Here is a 19,009-nt window from a genome sequence, read left to right on the forward strand (position 1 = left end):
GATATTTGCGCCAAATCTTATGATAGATCTTCCTGGTGACAGGCTTACTAGCCTGAATCAGGGTATCAGGCTGGTATCTGTTGTTACAATGAGCCACTCTGGCCTGCGGAAACACATTCCCTGAGACAGGTGGTCCTGAGACAACCACCAGAGAAGAGAATCTCTGGTCTCCTGGTCCAGATGCAGTTCAGGAGACAAATCTGCATAATCCCCATTCCACTGTTTGAGCATGCATAGATGTAGTGGTCTGAGGTGTAGGCGGGCAAAAAGAAATATGTCCATTACCGCTACCATGAGTCCGATTACCTCCATATACTGAGCCACTGATGGCCGAGGAATGGAATGAATAGCTCGGCAAGTGGTTAAGAGCTTTGATTTTCTGACCGTCATCAGAAATATTTTCATTTCTACCGAGTCTATCAGAGCCCCTAGGAAGGAAACTCTTAGAGGGAAGAGAGAAGTCTTTTTTATGTTCACCGTCCACCCGTGAGATCTCAGAAAAGCCAACACAATGTCCGTGTGAGACTTGGATAGCTGGAAAGTTGACGCCTGAAATAAGTTGTCTAGATAAGGCGCCACTGCTATGCCCCGTAGTCGTAGAACCGCCAGAAGGGACCCTAGCATCCTTGTGAAAATTCTGTGAATAGGGATGTGTAGATACGCATCCTTTAAGTCCACGGTGGTCATATATTGACCCTCCTGGATCAGAGGAAGAATAAACCGAATAGTCTCCATCTTGAATAATGGAACTTTGAGGAACTTGTTTAAAATGTTGAGATCCAAGATTGATCTGAAAGTTCCCTCTTTTTTTGGAAACCACAAACAGGTTTGAGTAAAAACCTAGCCCCTGTTCCTCTTTTGGGACTGGATGGATCACCCCCATGGTATGTAGGTCTTCTACACAGCGTAAGAACGCCTCTCTCTTTGTCTGTTTACAGACAATCGAGAAATGTGAAAAGTCCCCCTTGGAAGAGAGCCTTTAAATTCCAGAAAATATCCCTGGGACACAATTTCTAAAACCCAGGGATCGTGAACATCTCTTGCCCAAGCGTGAGCGAAGAGAGAGAGAGAGTCTGCCCCCTACTAGATCCGGTCCTGGATCGGGGGCTACCCCTTCATGCTGTCTTAGAGGCAGCTGCAGGCTTCTTGGCCTGTTTACCCTTGTTCCAAGCCTGGTTAGGTCTCCAGACTGACTTGGATTGGGCAAAATACTCCTCTTGCTTTGCAGCAGAGGAAGCTGAAGCGGGACCACTCTTGAAATTCCAAAAAGGAACGAAAATTATTTTGTTTGGTCCTCATCTTATTTGATCTATCCTGAGGGAGGGCATGACCTTTCCCTCCAGTGATGTCTGAAATAATCTCTTTCAGTTCAGGCCCGAATAGGGTCTTTCCTTTGAAAGGGATGTTCAAAAGTTTAGTTTTAGATGACACATCAGCAGACCAGGATTTAAGCCATAACGCCCTGCGTGCTAAAATGGCAAAACCTGAATTATTTGCCGCTAATTTAGCCAGTTGAAAAGTGGCATCTGTAATAAAAGAATTAGCCAATTTAAGGCCTTAATTCTGTCCAAAATTTCTCCTAATGGAGTCTCCATCTGAAGAGACTCTTCTAGAGCCTCAAACCAGAAAGCAGCTGCAGTAGCTGCAGGAACAATGCACGCAATAGGTTGAATAAGAAAACCTTGATGAACAAAAATTTTCTTCAGGAGACCCTCTAATTTTTTATCCACAGGATCTTTGAAAGCACAACTGACTTCAATAAGTATAGTTGTACGCATAGACAGAGTAGAAATAGCTCCCTCCACCTTAGGAACTGTCTGCCACAAGTCCTGCATGGTGTCAGATATGGGAAACATTTTCTTAAAAACAGGAGGGGGAATGAACGGAATACCTGGTCTATCCCACTCATTAGCAATAATATTCACAATCCTCTTAGGGACTGGAAAAAAACATCAGTGTAAACAGGAACCTCTAAGTATTTGTCCATCTTACACAATTTCTCTGGGACCACTATAAGGTCACAATCATCTAGAGCCGCTAATACCTCCCTGAGCAATAAGCGGAGGTGTTCAAGCTTAAATTTAAAGGCCGTCATATCAGAATCTGTCTGAAGAAGAGTCTTTCCTGAAACAGAAATTTCTCCCTCAGATAACAAATCCCTCACCCCTACCTCAGAGCATTGTGAGGGCATATCAGATACGGCTACTAAAGCGTCAGACTGCTCAGCATTTTTCCTTAACCCAGAGCTGTCCCGCTTTCCTTGAAAACCAGGCAGTCAGGATAAAACCTCTGTGAGGGTTGTATTCATAACTGTAGCAATGTCTTGTAAAATTAATGAATTTGACGCACTAGAGGTACTTGGCGTCACTTGTGTGGGCGTTACTGGTTGTGACACTTGGGGAGAGCTAGATGCTAAACCCTCATTTACTTCTGACTGAGAATCATCTATTGCTCTATTTTTAAGTGTTAATATATATTCTTTATAGTTTATAGACATATCAGTACAATTGGGAAACATTCTAAGAGGGGGTACCACAATGGCTTCCAAACATATTGAACAAGGATTTTCCTTGGCGTCAGACATGTTAAACAGGCAAGTAATGTAACAAGCAAGCTTGGAAAACACTGTAATCAAAGTAAATAACACTTAGAAATAAAACGGTACTGTGCCTTTAAGAGAAAAAAAGCTGCACAAATTCTGCAAAACAGTGTAAAAAAGCAGTAGTATCATATAGCCTTAGTAACTTTGCACAGCTATGCAAATAAACGATTAACCCCTTAATGGAAAAACCGGATTTAAAAAACATCAAAACCAGTAAAAAAGACTTTCAGCACTTTGCCACAGTTCTGCTGTGGCTCCTACCTGCCCTTCAGAACAATTTGTGGGGAAAAAAACTTCTTTTACAGCCCTCAAACACGGCAGGAACCTCTGGAGAAGCAGTTAGTCTCAGAGGAAAAGAAACTGCACAACTGAGGAGCAAAAATAGGCCCCTCCCACCTCACTCAATGTTTTGAGGCCTAACAGACAAACACTAGAGTGTCTCTAAATTAACCATGTGGGTTAGAAAACTCAAAAACAAGCCACAATGAACCCTTTAGTCCCTTCAAAAAAACGTTATAATTGCATCATTCACTGAATAAACAAAAACGTTTTTACCAAACAGTGTCACCAGTAACTAATGAGCCCTTCATTCAAGCTGAAATCTCTATCCACGTGTCTGAATACAGCTTACCCTTTCCTCATGGGGATATTGCCAGCCTTTTCTAGAAATAACAGTCTGTCTAGAAAAAAATAGACTGAATATACCTTAATGCAGTTTAGCCTGCAAACTGTTCCCCCAACTGAAGTTTTCCTGTACTCTTCAGCCCTTATGAGAACAGCAGTGGATCTTAGTTACAAAATGCTAAGATCATAATCCTCCTTGCAGAAATCTTCATCCCTTTTCTGCCAGAGAGTAAATAGTACACACCGGTACCATTTAAAAATAACAAACTTTTGCTTGAGAAAATAAAAACCTAACATTTTTGTCACCACACTCCTCTTTGCCCTTCCTAGCAGTTAAGCAGGCAGAGAGAATGACTGGGGGTGGAGCTAAGGGGGGAACTATATAGGCAGCTCTGCTGTGGGTGCTCTCTCTGCCACTTCCTGTAGGGGAGGAGAATATCCCACAAGTAAGGATGAATCAGTGGATTCGATACATCTTACAAAAGAAATTTAATAATTTATAAGAAAGAGCAGTATTCTCCTGAAGAGGGCTTTAAATTTAAAATGAAATTAATACAGCAGTATTGGTCGTGTATTTCCTATTACCGCTCACTGGACCTATAAGTGCCTTTCAGCAAATGAGCAGGAAGTATATACAGTTGATACTGCACTATTAGATTGAGTTAAGGTTTAAAAAGCTTTTATTTCACATTCGGTTTGGGCAAAGAAAAAAATATCAATATTTAAATGCTACTCCTTCATACGGATGAGATAAAACATTTTGACTACAGTGTCCCTTTGCAGACACAAGAGTATATATTTAGAAAATATAATCTAACATACATTTAGTTAAACCAGTTGCTCATTAAAGAGACATAGAAAGCACAATTTCCTTTTACATAAAAAAGGAGTTTTTTTATAATAAAAACTTTTTTGTACTGATCCTATTTTGCTTTTCAAGGATCTGGGGTCTTGACCATGTAGCTAATATACAGCTTTGAAGTTGTCTATCAGTCACTTGACAAATATGTATTACTGGTTCCAATACATGTAATAAAGTGTATTAAGGTCAAAGATGCAATATTGTTTATCCACAGTGAATGCTCACCGATTCATTTACAAGTACAACTATTTTATAACTTCTTGCCTGCATTATGGGTTGTTACCTGGTTGTATGGTCTAGGAGCATCACCCAATAATGGGGCTTTTTGCTGCTCTGGATGGGATCCCTTTGGTTGATTCTGCTGTCCATGAGCTCCATGGGAATTTCCTTGAGATTGCCCAGGCTGAGCTTGAGCTCCTGATGGCCCACGAATGTCTTGTGATGGCCCTTGTGCTTTCCCTCTGTTTTGGGGTCCTCTTGCATCCTGGGAACTCCTTATCTCATGACTACCTACAATATCTGAAGGTCCTCTTAAGTCAAGATTTCGAATGTCCTGTGGACCTCGCAACTCAGAGGGTCCCCGTATATCCTGTGAACTATGCACATCAGAGTGCCCTCTTGCATCTTGGGGACCACGTAAATCAGAACCCCTTATACTCTGAGGGGGCCGAACATCCTGGGGACCTCTAATATCAGTTCTTCTCATATCCTGGGAGCTCCGCATGTCAGATGGACCCCTCATATCTTGTGAACTGTGCATATCTGGGGGACCCCTAATATCCTGGGGTCCATGTATGTCAGGACCCCGCATATCAGGAGGCCCTCGCATATCAGGATGACCCCTTATATCCTGTGTGTTACGCATATCTGGGGGACCTCTGATATCTTGAGGACCTCGCATGTCTGGAGGGCCCCTCATATCCTGAGGGCCGCGCATGTCCGGGGGCCCCCTCATATCCTGTGGGCCACGCATGTCAGGGGGTCCCCTCATATCCTGCGGGCCCCGCATGTCCGGGGGCCCCCTCATATCTTGTGGGCCCCGCATGTCCGGGGGCCCCCTCATATCCTGTGGGCCCCGCATGTCCGGGGGCCCCCGCATGTCCAGGGGCCCCCTCATATCCTGTGGGCCCCGCATGTCCGGGGGCCCCCTCATATCCTGTGGGCCCCGCATGTCCGGGGGCCCCCTCATGTCTGGAGGTCCCCGCATGTCTGGAGGTCCCCTCATATCTGGGGGTCCTCTCATATCCTGAGGGCCTCGCATGTCCGGGGGCCCCCTGATATCCTGAGGGCCTCGCATATCTGGGGGTCCCCTCATGTCCTGTGGGCCACGCATATCTGGGGGTCCCCTCATGTCCTGAGGACCATGAATGTCAGGAGGTCCCCTCATGTCCTGTGGGCCACGCATGTCAGGAGGTCCCCTCATGTCCTGTGGGCCACGCATGTCAGGAGGTCCCCTCATGTCCTGTGGGCCACGCATGTCAGGAGGTCCCCTCATGTCCTGTGGGCCACGCATGTCAGGAGGTCCCCTCATGTCCTGTGGGCCACGCATGTCAGGAGGTCCCCTCATGTCCTGTGGGCCACGCATGTCTGGCGGACCTCTCATATCCCGAATGTCTGAGGGGCCCCTCATATCCTGGGGGCCATGAATTTCTTGAGGTCCTCTCATATCTTGGGGTGCACGCATATCTGGAGGGCCTCTCATGTCCATTGGCCCTCTCATCTCCATTGGACCTGGTCCATGTCCCATCATTGATCCAGGGGGTCCTCGAAAGTCTTGAGCTGGATGTCCCATTAGCATACCTTGGTTAGGAGCTTGATTATGATGCATCTGAATTCTTGGAGTAACGCCCATAGGTGGTCCTTGTTGAACTGGTGCAGCTTGCATGACTTGAGGAGCCATTCCCTGCATTCCTCTTGGACCTGCTGGCACCTGATTGCCTAAGTGTCCCTGTGGAGGGACAGAATTGGCTGGAGGACCTTGGGGACCCAATGGTCCATGTGGAACTGGAAGTCTGGGCATCCCAGGTTGCATTTCTTGAGGTCTCATTCCTTGTGGACCTGGGCCCATAAATGGTTGTGGGCCAGTGGGCCCCTGAGGTGCTTGTGGTCTAAATTGCCCTGGAGGACCAAGTGGCATATTTATGGGAATCTGTTGCTGTGGTGGGGGTTGTTGGTATCCTTGGAGAGGCTGTGAATGGGGCCCTGGTCCCTGAAAAGTTGGTGGTACGTGTGGCGGAGGTGCTCCCAACGGGGAAGGAATACCCTGAGGCTGAGTGTTCGCTTGTCCCTCCATTTGTTTCTGAGCTATTCTTTCAATTTTTAATTGCTGAAATAAGAAAACAGAAAAAAGAAAATCAATATAATTTAAAATATATAAAAATAAATTATAGTGAAGCTAGTGGCTATCGACATTCAAGGGTGGAAATCATTTAATTTACAACAGTTAAATGCAAATGGGACAAAAAATAATTGGAGGAAAATATTAAGTTGTTGTTAGATGACATTGGATACAGGCAAACAAAAGTCCACTAGATAAAGCAAAGTCAGTAAATTCAAACATCAGTATAGCCAAACCATGTGCATATTCATTACTCTTTTGTAGCACATATTCAACAGGTAGAATTCCAAAACTAAAAATTTCATCAGTTTAAAGTGCCATAAAAGATGTTGAGATCTGTGCATATCCTAAAAGGGCTAATAAAGTAAAAATAGTTTGGATTAAAAAAAAATGTTTAAAAATTGCTGGCAAGTATTTTAAAAAATAAGCAAAAACAAATTATGCTTCATTCCTTACTTGTGGGATATACAGAACCTGGCCACCAGGAGAAGGCAAAGACACCCCAGCCAAAGGCTTAAATACCTTCCCCACTCCCTTCATACCCTAGTCATTATGCCGAGGGAACAAGGAACAGTAGGAGAAATATCAGGGTATAAATGGTGCGAGAACAACAAAATAATTTTAGTCCACCCAATGGAAAAAAACGGGCGGAAGCAGTGGACTCTCCACATACAGATGGAAAGGAAATTATCAGGTAAGCATAATTTAGGTTTTCCATCTTAATATGAGGAGAGTCCACGGCTTCATTACTTACTTGTGGAAAACATATACCCAAGCTCTAGAGGACACTAAATGAACGGGAAGGTAAAAAGATAGGCGGACTCTATTCTGAGGACACCACAGCCTGCCAAACCATGCTCCCAAAAAGAGCTTCAGCCAAAGCTGAAAACGTCAATTATGTAAAAATGTAACAGAAAAAATATGTAAGGAAGACCAGGCAGAATCCCTACAATTCTGATCACTAAATGCCCCTCTCTCAAACCCCAAGAGGAAGACACAGCTCTAGATAAATGAGCCTTAAACCTCTGAGGAGGCTTGCATCCCACTAAATCTGTAAGCCAAGCAAACAAGCACCTCCACCAATGACAAAGAAGAAGTTTGACAAAAAGTCCCTAGTAGCCTGAAGATAGAACTTAAAGGCCCAAACAACATTCAAGATGAAAGAACCCCTCCTTCAAAGGAGGAGGAGTAAGGCATACGGAAGGAACCACATTCTTATGATAGATTTTGTGATATGAGACAACCATAGGAAGAAAACTAATCTAGAGAACAGTCCTAGCCGAATGAAAACTAGGAAAGGATCCCGACCCTGCAAGACAGCCAGCTCAGTAACTCTGTGCGCTGAATCCATAACTAACATAAAAAAGAAAATCTTTCAAACAAAGATTCAACAACACTCCATGCATAAGCCCAAACGGAGCCATCTGCACAACTCTTAGAACAAGAAATAAACCCCAGAAAGGAGTACTGAAACAAAACACAGGCCTGAACTAATCAAAACCTGAACAAAACTGACCTCAGGAAGCTCGTGAGCCTCTTGAGCAGAAAACTAGATAGGGTAAAACTATCCCCTAAGGGAGCAACAGGGAGCTAGTTCCCCAGAACTTCATTGAGAAAGAAAGGATATGCCAGGAGAGTCCCCGCTCTACGTACCATACAAAGTAGGATTCTTATGATAGAAGAGACTATACCCCGACCTATGAACTAAGCAGAAAGAAAACAAGCCGTCTCCTGGCTAAAACTAAGCTAACAATTTCACACAGTTAGCCTCAGAGAATCTAGGATGTGAAGAACACAAGGATCCTGAACAAGGTCCATATAGGCAAAGCCCCAAAACTGAGACCCAACTCTAAAAGTAAGTAAAGCAAACCATCTCACTGATGTCTGCTCCAGCTAAGATCAACCCTCCACCACAAAGAGCAATATGGCCAAAGAGAATAAGATTAAAATAAACCTTCTAAGGAAAGCTAGATTCCAACTAATACAGGCTAAAAAGCCAAAGCCAAAGGGTAGCCATCCCTTGGGCCACTTAGTCCTGCTGAAGAGCACGCTCATAGATTGGGTCGGTGGTAATGCCACCAAATACGAGACAACCCCCCCCACCAAAAGCAGGAGGAACGCTCCTTCAAAAGAGGGTCTTCCTCCACCAAAAGGACCCAACTGGAACGAACCCCAAAGACCAAATCCTCCAAGCAAAATGCTTGCTGAGGAACCAAAGGAATAATCAGAAGGAAACTCCCAACCAGCGGACCTCCCTAGGACACACTCTTCCTACGAAAAGGTCCAAAACGTTCCGGGATATCAAGTTTAGGGCACAAGTGGACATGAACTTGCAATCTTCCTTGTCCAAAGTCAGATGCCTTATCTTTAAGGCCACACGGTCAAGTAGCTACGAGAAAAAAAATTCAGAACAAGGAGATCGGAACGGAACACTGGGAATAGATTTCCCACACCTGTATTCCATGTAACACATTTTAAGGCCGAAACACCAACATCATTACAAACTCACGGCCTTGGCAGTGTCTACCACTCACCACCCCCCAAAGACCAGAAGGGGGCTGGAGAACGTAACCCAAATGGAAAGTTTGCAAGAACTCCGGATTAACAGAAAACTGCTGCAGCAGAATTCAACACTAAGCATCCAGCTTGCTAGGCAGGGTACCCTAGAACAAAGCAGCATCCAGATCCACACTTGTGTCGACACCAGCAACTCAGGTCTTGATCCAACTTGGAGAATCGAAAGGACACGAGAAATCCCTAAAAGTCTATAGCAGGCGAAGGTAAAAAGCCCAAAATGGCCGAGACCCGGGAACTACCTAAATTCTGGAAGCAGGATACCTGAAACCCAAGATCCCAAGAAGGATCAGAACTAGGTTTACTGAAAATTAAGATTCCTAAGAACCGAAGGGAGAACCTTACATTCACGAGCGAGAAAAGAACTGATAAGCTCCGGAATCCATATCATAGAACCAAAGTAGGATGGGGAAACCCCTCCCCCTATTAGGGTATGCCCAACAGGAGAAGAAATATCCCACAGAGAGTAAAAACACTGGGACAAAGACTCCAAAGGTCCCTAGGTCTTCTCTGACCAGACAATTGTCAAAAAAGGAAAAACCATTTCCGTTAACTAGGACCCCTAGATCCATATGTTCCAGCATCAAGCACCCATCCAAAGTAAACCTAAATAGGTCAAGCCTGTTAACTAGGATAGGTAGACCTGCTGTACCAGAACCTGAATCTAGAAGAAAAAAACTAATTTTTCCTAAGTAGAATGAAGAAAAACAGACCTAACTAGTCTTGCCTGTCATCTATGATACGACGCATCTTCCAGAACACTCTTGTGCTAAAAAGGAAAACTTATTAAGCTCCAGCAAAGCTAGAACAAGTGAGACATCAAAATAATTAAGCTCTAAGGCTTAAAATGTCCTCTAAATATCGGGGGAACTATCACCCCTAGCAGAAAACTATAAGTTTCCAACGAAAGACTCCAATCTCTCGACCATCAAAGTCGAAAGGGTCAAAAATCCCATGCAACAAAACTGCTTTCTCAGAAGAGTTTCTAAAAAAAATCCAGAGCTCAAAAACAAAAGCTATCCAGTACAAACCGTAGGAAAAAGGCTGAAAAAGGAGAGTGAAAGTCAACAACAGGCCCTGCTGTTATATGACACAATCCCCATAGAGCCCAGAACTTGGATTATAAATAAATCAAAAGGAAATCAAGACGACAAGGAATACACCATCCTCCACTCGTCTAGTCAAGATCGTTATCCGATTTAGAGAACAGATAGTCAACTGACGGAGTAGTCCTGGAAATCTTTAACATCGCCAAAATCTCTCTCAGAAGTAAACGCAGGCGTGCCACTCTAAATCTAAATGCTAAGCCCTCCTCAGACGGAAGACCTGAGTCAGCAGACCCCAACCCTGAAGGTTCTCCCTCTAAAACCTCAGAGGGAACCACATTCCCAGAGAACTGATCGGACACCAAATGGCCTCGGGCAGTAGAGCCCGGACTAACCCTTCGCTTTTGTGTAGCAGGAATAGGTAACCTCGCTAAGGCCATGCGGAAGTGCCTAACAACCTCTGGTGGAAACAAACCCCTTACAGTCAAAGGGGGGTCGGAACTTGGGAAAACTGCTTATGTAGGAACAGAATCAAGGGAACACGCCTCACTGGGCAAAGAGTCCTCAGAGGTGGATGGCTCAGTGGTTTCTAACATTGTGGCATACGGAACATAATTGAGCGGGCTGGATTACCCAGGCCTCCTCACAATATACACAGGTATCAAATTCTGAATCGGAGGGATCCCCTTCTAAAATTCCAGAATCCTCCATAACTCGTCTATATCAAATTATAGAAAGGAAAAACTGGCACCTTACATTCCAATGGCTGGGGCACTCACCACCTCCTATGACCCAGACAGATAGAGAAGAAGCTCCTCTCTGCAGACATCCAGTCAGGAATCTGAATTGGTGAAAAAATTTGACCGTTCCTGGTCACATGGTGCTCATGCAGGACCTGCCCCTGCTAAGAAAAAAAGTGCGCCATCTTATCTAAAAAAAACTGCGCCGCTCTCCAAAAACAAAATTTATGCTTACCTAATAAATTTCTTTCTTTTGCGATGTACCGAGTCCACGGATTCATCCTAACTTGTGGGATATTGTCCTTCCTGACAGGAATTAGCAAAGAGAGCACCACAGCAGAGCTGTCTATATAGCTCCCCCCTTAACTCCACCCCCCAGTCATTCGACCGAAGGCCAAGGAAGAAAAGGAGAAACTTTAAGGTGCAGAGGTGACTGAAGTTTACATAAAAAATACTACCTGTCTTGAATAGACAGGGCGGGCCGTGGACTCGGTACATCGCAAAAGAAAGAAATTTATCAGGTAAGCATAAATTTTGTTTTCTTTTGCATGATGTACCGAGTCCACGGATTCATCCTTACTTGTGGGATACCAATACCAAAGCTTTAGGACACGGATGACGGGAGGGACAAGACGGGAACCTAAACGGAAGGCACCACTGCTTGCAAAACCTCTCTCCCAAAAATAGCCTCCGAAGAAGCAAAAGTATCAAATTTATAAAATTTTGAAAAGGCATGAAGCGACGACCTAGTCGCCGCATTACAAATCTGTTCAACAGAAGCATCATTTTTATAAGCCCATGTGGAAGCTACCGCTCTAGTAGAATGAGCTGTAATCCTTTCAGGAGGCTGCTGTCCAGCAGTCTCATAAGCCAAACCGATGATGCTTTTCAGCCAAAAGGAAAGAGAAGTCGCTGTAGCCTTTTGACCCCTACGCTTTCCAGAATAGACAACAAACAAAGAAGATGTTTGACGAAAATCTTTGGTTGCCTGCAAATAAAATTTCAAAGCACGAACAGACGTTCCTTCTTACAAGAAGGATTAGGACACAGAGAAGGAACAACAATTTCCTGATTGATATTCCTGTTAGTAAGAACCTTAGGTAGGAACCCAGGCTTGGTACGCAAGACCACCTTATCAGCATGGAACACAAGGAGAGTCACATTGTAATGCAGATAGTTCAGAAACTCTTCGAGCTGAAGAGATAGCAACTAGGAACAAAACTTTCCAAGATAAAAGCTTAATATCTATGGAATGCATGGGTTCAAACGGAACCCCCTGAAGAACTCTAAGAACTAAATTTAGACTCCATAGCGGAGCAATAGGTTTAAACACAGGCTTAATTCTAACTAAAGCCTGACAAAAAGCCTGAACGTCTGGAACATCTGCCAGACGCTTGTGCAACAAAGACCGAGCAGATATATGTCCCTTAGAGAACTAGCTGATGATCCTTTCTCCAATCCCTCTTGGAGAAAAGACAAAATCCTAGGAATCCTGATTTTACTCCAGGAGAAGCCTTTGGATTCACACCAAAAAATATATTTACGCTATATCTTATGATAAATTTTCCTGGTAACAGGCTTTCAAGCCTGAATCAAGGTATTTATTACTGACTCAGAGAAACCCCGCTTTGATAGAATCAAGCGTTTAATCTCCAAGCAGTTAGTTGCAGAGAAATTATATTTGGATGCTTGAATGGACCTTGAATCAGAAGGTCCTGTTTCAATGGCAGAAACCATGGTGGAAGGGATGACATGTCCACCAGGTCTGTATACCAAGTCCTGCGTGGCCACGCAGGCGCTATCAAAATCACTAATGCTCTCTCCTGTTTGATTCTGGCAATCAGACGTGGAAGGAGAAGGAAAGGTGGAAACACATAAGCCAGGTTACTGCTAGAGCATCTATCAGTACAGCCTGAGGATCCCTTGACCTGGAGCCGTAACAAGGAAGTTTGGCGTTCTGACGAGACGCCATCAGATCCAATTCTGGTGTGCCCCATAGCCGAACCAGTTGAGCAAACACCTCCGGATGGAGTTCCCACTCCCCCGGATGAAAAGTCTGACGACTTAGAAAATCTGCCTCCCAGTTCTCTACACCTGGGATATAGATCGCTGACAGATGGCAAGAGTGAGCCTCTGCCCATTGGATTATCCTTGAGACCTCTATCATCGCTAAGGAACTCTTTGTTCCGCCCTGATGATTGATATAAGCCACAGTCGTGATGTAGTCCGACTGAAACCTGATGAATCTGGCCGAAGCCAGCTAGAGCATTGAATATCGCTCTTAATACCAGAATATATATCGGTAGGAGAGCCTCCTCCCGAGTCCACAAACCCTGAGCTTTCAGGGAATTCTAGACTGCACCCCAGCCCAGAAGACTGGTGTCTGTCGTCACTATAACCCATTCTGGCCTGCGGAAACACATTCCCTGGGACAGATGATCCTGTGACAACCACCAAAGAAGAGAGTCTCTGGTCTCTTGATCCAGATTTATCTGAGGAAATAAATCCACATAATCCCCATTCCACTGAGCATGCATAGTTGCAGTGGTCTGAGATGCAAGCGAGCAAACGGAACTATGTCCATTGCCGATACCATTAGTCCGATTACCTCCATACACTGAGCCACTGACGGCCGAGGAATGGAATGAAGAGCTCGGCAGGTGGACAAAATCTTTGATTTCCTGACCTCCATCAGAAATATTTTCATGTCCACCGAGTCTATCAGAGTCCCTAGAAATGAAACTCTTGTGAGGGGGGAAAGAGAACTCTTTTTTTACGTTCACTTTCCACCCGTGAGACCTTAGAAAGGCCAACACTAAGTCCGTGTGAGACTTGGCTAGTTGGAAGGACGACGCTTGAATTAGAATGTTGTCTAGATAAGGCACCACACCTATGCCCCGTGGCCTTAGAACAGCCGGAAGGGACCCTAGCACCTTCGTGAAGATTTGCAGCGCTGCGGCCAACCCGAAAGGAAGAGCCACAAACTGATAATGCTTGTTCAGAAAGGCGAACCTGAGGAACTGGTGATGATCTTCGTGGATAGGAATGTGCAGTCCACGGTGGTCATATATTGACCCTCCTGGATCAATGGTAAGATAGTTCGAATGGTCTCCATCTTGTAAAGATGGAACTCTTAGGAATTGGTTTAGGATCTTGAGATCCAGAATTGGTCTGAAGGTTCCCTCCTTTTTGGGAACTATAAACAGATTGGAGTAGAACCCCTGCCCCTGTTCTGCTTTTGGAACTGGGCAGATCACTCCCATGGTAAAAAGGTCTTCTACACAGCGTAAGAAAGCCTTTCTTTTTGTCGGGTTTACAGACAATTGAGAAAGATGGAACCTCCCCCTTGGAGGGGAATCCTTGAAATCTAGAAGGTATCCCTGGGTTACAATTTCTACTGCCCAGGAATCCTGAACATCTCTTGCCCAGGCCTGAGCAAAGAGAGAGTCTTCCCCCCTACTAGATCCGGTCACGGATAGGGGGCTACCCCTTCATGCTGACTTAGTGGCAGGGGCAGGCTTTTTGGCCTGTTTACCCTTGTTCCAAGCCTGATTAGGTCTCCAGGTTGGCTTGAATTGAGCAAAGTTCCCCTCTTGCTTTGCAGCAGGGGAAGAGGTAGAAGTTTCAAAAGGAACAAAGATTATTTTGTTTGGTCCTTGTCTTATTTGACTTATCCTGAAGGAGGGTATGACCCTTCCCTCCAGTAATGTCTGAAATGATCTCTTTCAATGCAGGCCCGAATAGGGTCTTACCTTTGAAAGGGATGGACAAAAGCTTAGATTTAGATGACACATCAGCTGACCAGGACTTAAGCCATAACGCTCTACGCGCTAAAATGGCAAAACCTGAATTCTTAGCCGCTAATTTAGCAAGATGAAAAGCGGCGTCTGTAATAAAAGAATTAGCCAACTTAACGGCCTTAATTCTGTCCAAAATATCATCTAGTGGGGTCTCCATCTGAAGAGCCTCATCTAGAGCCTCAAACCAAAAGGCAGCTGCAGTAGTTACAGGAACAATGCATGCTATAGGTTGAAGAAGAAAACCATGATGAACAAAAATTTTCTTTAGGAGACCCTCTAATTTTTTTATCCATAGGATCAATGAAAGCACAACTGTCGTCAATAGGTATAGTTGTACGCTTAGCCAGGGTAGAAATAGCTCCCTCCACCTTAGGGACCGTCTGCCATGAGTCCTTTATGGTGTCAGAAATGGGAGACATTTTCTTAAAAACAGGAGGGGGAGAGAACTGAATACCTGGTTTATCCCACTCCTTAGTAACAATGTCCGAAATCTTCTTAGGGACCGGAAACACATCAGTGTAAACAGGAACCTCTAAATATTTGTCCAATTTACACAATTTCTCTGGAACTACAATAGGGTTACAATCATCCAGAGTAGCTAAAACCTCCCTGAGCAATAAGCGGAGGTGCTCTAGCTTAAATTTAAATGCCGTCATATCTGAATCTGTCTGAGAGAACATCTTTCCTTAATCAGAAAACATAATTTATGTAAGAACTTACCTGATAAATTCATTTCTTTCATATTAGCAAGAGTCCATGAGCTAGTGACGTATGGGATATACATTCCTACCAGGAGGGGCAAAGTTTCCCAAACCTTAAAATGCCTATAAATACACCCCTCACCACACCCACAATTCAGTTTAACGAATAGCCAAGAAGTGGGGTGATAAGAAAAAAGTGCGAAAGCATATAAAATAAGGAATTGGAATAATTGTGCTTTATACAAAAAAATCATAACCACCACAAAAAAGGGCGGGCCTCATGGACTCTTGCTAATATGAAAGAAATGAATTTATCAGGTAAGTTCTTACATAAATTATGTTTTCTTTCATGTAATTAGCAAGAGTCCATGAGCTAGTGACGTATGGGATAATGACTACCCAAGATGTGGATCTTTCCACACAAGAGTCACTAGAGAGGGAGGGATAAAATAAAGACAGCCAATTCCTGCTGAAAATAATCCACACCCAAAATAAAGTTTAATGAAAAACATAAGCAGAAGATTCAAACTGAAACCACTGCCTGAAGTACTTTTCTACCAAAAACTGCTTCAGAAGAAGAAAACACATCAAAATGGTAGAATTTAGAAAAAGTATGCAAAGAGGACCAAGTTGCTGCTTTGCAAATCTGATCAACCGAAGCTTCATTCCTAAACGCCCAGGAAGTAGAAACTGACCTAGTAGAATGAACTGTAATCCGTCGAGGCGGAATTTTACCCGACTCGACATAGGCATGATGAAATAAAGATTTCAACCAAGATGCCAAAGAAATGGCAGAAGCTTTCTGGCCTTTTCTAGAACCGGAAAACATGACAAATAATACAAAGCTCTAACAGCATCCAAAGAATGCAATGATTTCTCCTTAGAATTCATATGATTTGGACATAATGAAGGAACCACAATTTCTCTACTAATGTTGTTAGAATTCACAACCTTAGGTAAAAAATACAAAAGAAGTTCGCAGCACCGCCTTATCCTGATGAAAAATCAGAAAAGGAGACTCACAAGAAAGAGCAGATAATTCAGAGACTCTTCTGGCAGAAGAGATGGCCAAAAGAAACAAAACTTTCCAAGAAAGTAATATAACGACCAAAGAATGCATGGGTTCAAAAGGAGGAGCTTGAAAAGCCCCCAGAACCAAATTCAAACTCAAAGGAGGAGAAATTGACTTAATGACAGGTTTTATACAAACCAAAGCTTGTACAAAACAATGAATATCAGGAAGATTAGCAATCCTGTGAAAAAAGAACAGAAAGAGCAGAGATTTGTCCTTTCAAGGAACTTGCGGACAAACCTTTATCTAAACCATCCTGAAGAAACTGTAAAATTCTCGGTATTCAAAAAGAATGCCAAGAAAAAATGATGAGAAAGACACTAAGAAATATAAGTATTCCAGACTCTATAATATATCTCTCTAGATACAGATTTACGAGCCTGTCACATAGTATTAATCACAGAGTCAGAGAAACCTTCTTTGACCAAGAATCAAGCGTTCAAACTCCATACCTTAAAATTTAAGGATTTGAGATCCTGATGGAAAAAAGGACCTTGCGACAGAAAGTCTGGTCTTAACGGAAGAGTCCACAGCTGGCAAGAGGCCATCCGGACAAGATCCGCATACCAAAACCTGTGAGGCCATGCTGGAGCTACCAGCAGGACAAACGAGCATTCCTTTAGAATCTTGGAGAATACTCTTGGAAGAAGAACTAGAGGCGGAAAGATATAGGCAGGATGATACTTCCAAGGAAGTGATAATGTATCCACTGCTTCCGCCCGAGGATCCCGGGATCTGGACAGATACCAGGGAAGTTTCTTGTTTAGATGAGAAGCCATCAGATCTATTTCTGGAAGTTCCCACATTTGAACAATCTGAAGAAATACCTCTGGGTGAAGAGACCATTCGCCCGGATGCAACGTTTGGCGACTGAGATAATCCGCTTCCCAATTGTCTATACCTGGGATATGAACCGCAGAGATTAGACAGGAGCTGGATTCCGCCCAAACCAAAATTCGAGATACTTCTTTCATAGCCAGAGGACTGTGAGTCCCTCCTTGATGATTGATGTATGCCACAGCTGTGACATTGTCTATCTGAAAACAAATGAACAACTCTCTCTTCAGAAGAGGCCAAGACTGAAGAGCTCTGAAAATTGCACAGAGTTCAAAAATATTGATCGGTAATCTCACCTCCTGATATTCCCAAACCCCTTGTGCCGTCAGAGACCCCCACACAGCTCCCCAACCTGTAAGACTTGCATCTGTTGAGATTATAGTCCAGGTCGGAAGAACAAAGAAGCCCCCTGAACTAAACGATGGTGAACTGTCCACCATGTCAGAGAGTGTCGTATAATCGGTTTAAAGATATTAATTGAGATATCTTTGTGTAATCCCTGCACCACTGGTTCAACATACAGAGCTGAAGAGGTCGCATGTGAAAACGAGCAAAGGAGATCGCATCCGATGCGGCAGTCCTAAGACCTAAAATTTCCATGCATAAGGCTACCAAAGGGAATGATTGTGACTGAAGGTTTTGACAAGCTGATATCAATGTTAAACTTCTCTTATCTGACAAGGACAGAGTCATAGACACTGAATCTATCTGGAAACCTAAAAAGGTTACCCTTGTCTGAGGAAACAATGAACTGATTGGTAAATTGATCCTCCAACCATGATCTTGAAGAAACAACACAAGTCGATTCGTATGAGATTCTGCGAAAATGTGAAGACTGAGCAAGTACCAAGATATCGTCCAAATAAGGAAATACCAAAACCCTGTTCTCTGATTACAGACAGAAGGGCACCGAGAACCTTTGAAAAAAATTCTTGGAGCTGACGCTAGGCCAAACGGTAGAGCCACAAAACTGGTAATGCTCGTCTAAAAAGAGAATCTCAGAAACTAAAAGTGATCTGGATGAATCGGAATATGCAGATATGCATCCTGTAAATCTATTGTAGACATATAATGCCCTTGCTAAACAAAAGGCAGGATAGTCCTACAGTTACCATCTTGAATGTTGGTATCCTTACATAACGATTCAATATTGATAGATCCGGAACTGGTCTGAAGGAATTGACCTTCTTTGGTACAATGAAGAGATAGAATAAAACCCCAGCCCCTGTTCCAGAACTGGAACTGGCATAATTACTCCAGCCAACTCTAGATCTGAAACACATTTCAGAAATGCTGAGCCTTTGCTGTGTTTACTGGGACACGGGAAAGAAAAAAATCTCTTTGCAGGAGGCCTTAACTTGAAGCCAATTCTGTACCTTTCTGAAACAATGTTCTGAAACCAGAGATTGTGAACGGAATTGATCCAAATTTCCTTGAAGAAAACGTAAACTGCCCCATACCAGCTGAGCTGGAATGAGGGCCGCACCTTCATGGGTATTTAGGAGCTGGCTATAGGTTTCTATAAGGCTTGGATATATTCCAAACTGGAAATGGTTTCCAAACTGATACCGCTCCTGAGGATGAAGGATCAGGCTTTTGTTCCTTGTTGTGAGGAAAGGAACGAAAATGATTATTAGACCTAAATTTACCTTAGATTTTTTATCCTTTGGTAAAAAAGTTCCCTTCCCTCCAGTAACAGTTGAGATAATAGAATCCAACTGAGAATCAAATAATTTATTACCCTGGAAAGAAAGGGAAAGCAAAGTTGACTTAGAAGACATATCAGCATTCCAAGTTTTAAGCCATAAAGCTT

At 43.6% G+C, this 19,009-nt stretch overlaps 1 protein-coding gene across 3 annotated transcripts in view; it reads right to left on the minus strand.

Annotated features, from left to right (window-relative positions):
- WDR33 (WD repeat domain 33) overlaps positions 1–19,009 on the minus strand; it is a 635,894-nt gene that overhangs the window by 229,227 nt on the left and 387,658 nt on the right. For all 3 annotated transcript variants that reach the window (XM_053709945.1, XM_053709944.1, XM_053709943.1), the window contains exon 16: positions 4,372–6,414. In XM_053709945.1, coding sequence (XP_053565920.1) covers positions 4,372–6,414 — 2,043 coding nt within the window. The remainder of the gene's footprint in view (positions 1–4,371; positions 6,415–19,009) is intronic.

Source organism: Bombina bombina, chromosome 4 (genome assembly GCF_027579735.1).
Source record: "Bombina bombina isolate aBomBom1 chromosome 4, aBomBom1.pri, whole genome shotgun sequence".
NCBI lineage: Eukaryota > Metazoa > Chordata > Amphibia > Anura > Bombinatoridae > Bombina > Bombina bombina.